The 2,748-nt window shown below is 44.5% G+C and overlaps 1 protein-coding gene across 1 annotated transcript in view; it reads left to right on the top strand.

Annotated features, from left to right (window-relative positions):
* Nucleotides 1-2,387: 2,387 nt before the first annotated feature.
* Nucleotides 2,388-2,748, top strand: part of TMEM120B (transmembrane protein 120B) — a 15,377-nt gene continuing 15,016 nt past the window's right edge. The window contains exon 1 of the mRNA XM_019473271.1: nt 2,388-2,456. Coding sequence (XP_019328816.1) covers nt 2,388-2,456 — 69 coding nt within the window. The remainder of the gene's footprint in view (nt 2,457-2,748) is intronic.

Here is a 2,748-nt window from a genome sequence, read left to right as displayed (position 1 = left end):
GAAAACTCAGTACAAAGTTAAATGGATGAACGTTTATAAAGATTTTTGAGTTTCTTCCTTCAAGAAATCTAGTTTTGGAGCACGTTTTAGTTGTAGAAATAAAAATTGCAAAAAGCCTGAAAACTGAAAGAGAAGTTGATAGTTAAATAAAACGAATGCCAAGAACATGGATATGGAAACTTAAGTCACTCAGGACAATAGACTGTGATATATATTTTATGTGATTTTTTATTTTATGCCTCCTAACTCAGAAATCAGAGTCCTTTTAAAACTGACGGGTCTAATTAAATTCTGCAGTTTCCATTCTTAGCAAGTAAAATTATATACACTATAATAAACAAATTATCTAGTTCTAGTTAAAAAAAAAAATCACTGTTATCTTACCTTGCTTTGGTTTTATTCACAGAGATGTGATTGAAATAATGAGATTATACCCCCAGCCACAACCTCCCAGGAGGTGGAAAGAGATTACAGGTACTTCTGAAATCTTTTGTAACGGCACAACATTAAATACTGTTCGAACCAGCTGTACGGCCAGCCATGCTACACTCACATTATTTGTGTTCAATGAAATTATTTTGTGTTTTCTGTTTTAAAGAAAATACAGATCTCTTGAATTAATATTAATAATTAGCATGTCTTAGTTAAAAGACCTTGAAAGAAATCTTTTGAAGTTATAATTGTACACAGCCTCAATATGCATAAGAATCGTTCCTTGTCAAGAGGTGTAGGGAAGAGGTAGGAAAGCTTTGAATAAAGGTCTGGTGATCCCTCGGTGTGAGGCTGTTCCGGGAGAGCTCCGGGGCCGGCATGGCTGAGTGGGAAATGCACAACGTTTCCTGCCTTTGTATGCACAGAGGCTGCAGAAACACAGACCACGGCCCTAACAAACATGTCATCAGGCTGCAAAATAATGGCCCAGGGCAAATATCCACGAGTGATACTAAGGGCTTTCTTCTGTTCTTTTGAGGCTTCTATCTCAGGAGCGAAATGAATAGTTTTAAGGGTTATTTACAATTTATGATGTACTCTGTAAGTACCTCTTGTTGAATGTTAGGATTGACACAAGCAGTCCTACAAATGTTGAAGTGTTTTTACTTAAATGTTTTTGCTTAAAAGAAATAAGGGAACATCCACAGAACCACCTGCTCTTAAACTGACCATTCCCGCTGGCAGCGCAGACTGGGGTCTTTGCTCTGGCCACATGCAAAACACACGTGAGGCTCAAACCTGCAACCGATGGCAGCAGTGCCCCCACTTTTTGGATCAACCGACCTCTGCCAACCTCGCTGAGCACCTCGCAACCCACTGAGCACACTGGCACCCTTCAGTCTGGATTCGTTCACGTCTGCAGGAGGGTGTCAGCACCCCAGCCTCCCCTGAGCAGAAAGGGACAAGATGTAGCTGCATTTGTTTAGGGCTTGCTCGGCTCATTACATCACACTCCGAACCAAGCGTGCAGTATGATATAATAAGCCAAGCAAGCCCTAAACAAACACAGCTACATCTTAGCAGTGGCTCTGTGATAAACTGAGCTGAGACGACAGAGTAACTGCAAAGGTGGAGGGCTTATTTTCACGTGGGAAGGGAAAATAATTTTGCTGGTAGGGAGTACTCCAACCTTGTGGTGAACTGGAAAGTTTCAGCACGTATCCAGCGCAGAATTAAAGCTGTGATCCGAGGTGGGATTCTCTGCAATCCAAAACCCTGCAGGCTTCCTGTAACATAAGGTCCCATTACACAGGATTGTGGACAAATGCTAGAATCCAGGGAAAATTTAATACAGACGTAACAAACTCCCGTGACATTTATACTACGTTTATTAGTTTATTATTCTACTTCAAGATTATCAAGGCCTGCCACAACACGTGTATTTGATCTCTGGACAATTGTGGACCTCACTGGAAGAGCTGAAGGGACAATGCAATGTCCCTGTGTTTAGTGGCTGTTAAATCAGCAGAAATCCCCAACCACCCCAAGTTCTGAGCAGGTTTCTTTGGAAACCGAGCGCAGAGGCAGGCAGCAGGTCATTGACTGCATTTCAGGTGTCCACCCACACACGTGTGAAAAGAACATACAAAAAGAGAATAAAATGGGCGGACAGCACTAATATAGACCTAGAGAAGGACCAGGAACAGCAAGCACACTGAGGAGGGTCTCTACACCAAATGTTTTCAGTTGTTTGCGCCAAATCCAAGGAAACAGGATACTACAGATGCTCTTTGTGAAAAGACAGCACTGCACTCCAAGTTTCTACTTTGGCTTCACACCTCCCCTCCCCCTTGTACCTTTTTTTTTAATTACTTCCTTTCCCTTCCTTTTTTTTTCCACTTTGCCTATTTCCACCCTTTTGCAACAACCCACCCTCCAAGAAGTGCGGTACCAACATGACGTTCACAGCCTTTGCACCTCCCATGCATCACACCCTGCCCTGTGCGCTGCGCATTACTCTCACCGTGAGCTCCCTGGAGCACGGCCGTGTGCTATTGCACTTGTACAGCCCAGAGACCACCAGGCCCCGCTCCCAGTTTGCCAGTCCTGCCACCAAGCGGGTTATTATTATAATAATAATAAAGATCAGGAATCGCCTGGTCATTTTCTGGTACTAATGACCCGCTGTGCCCCGGCCCCAGGCAGATGCTTGGCCGGGCCCCCTCAGCCCAGGTGTGCAGTCACCTCAGGGAGCAGGTCCTTCTGAGGGGACTGTCCCCGCGGCACGGCGGCTCCGCCAGCGCCACGAGGGTTTCA

This window comes from Aptenodytes forsteri, unplaced genomic scaffold (assembly GCF_000699145.1).
Source record: "Aptenodytes forsteri isolate BGI_AS27 unplaced genomic scaffold, ASM69914v1 Scaffold118, whole genome shotgun sequence".
Classification (NCBI taxonomy): Eukaryota; Metazoa; Chordata; class Aves; order Sphenisciformes; family Spheniscidae; genus Aptenodytes; species Aptenodytes forsteri.
This window is presented reverse-complemented; position numbering and strand designations above follow the sequence as displayed.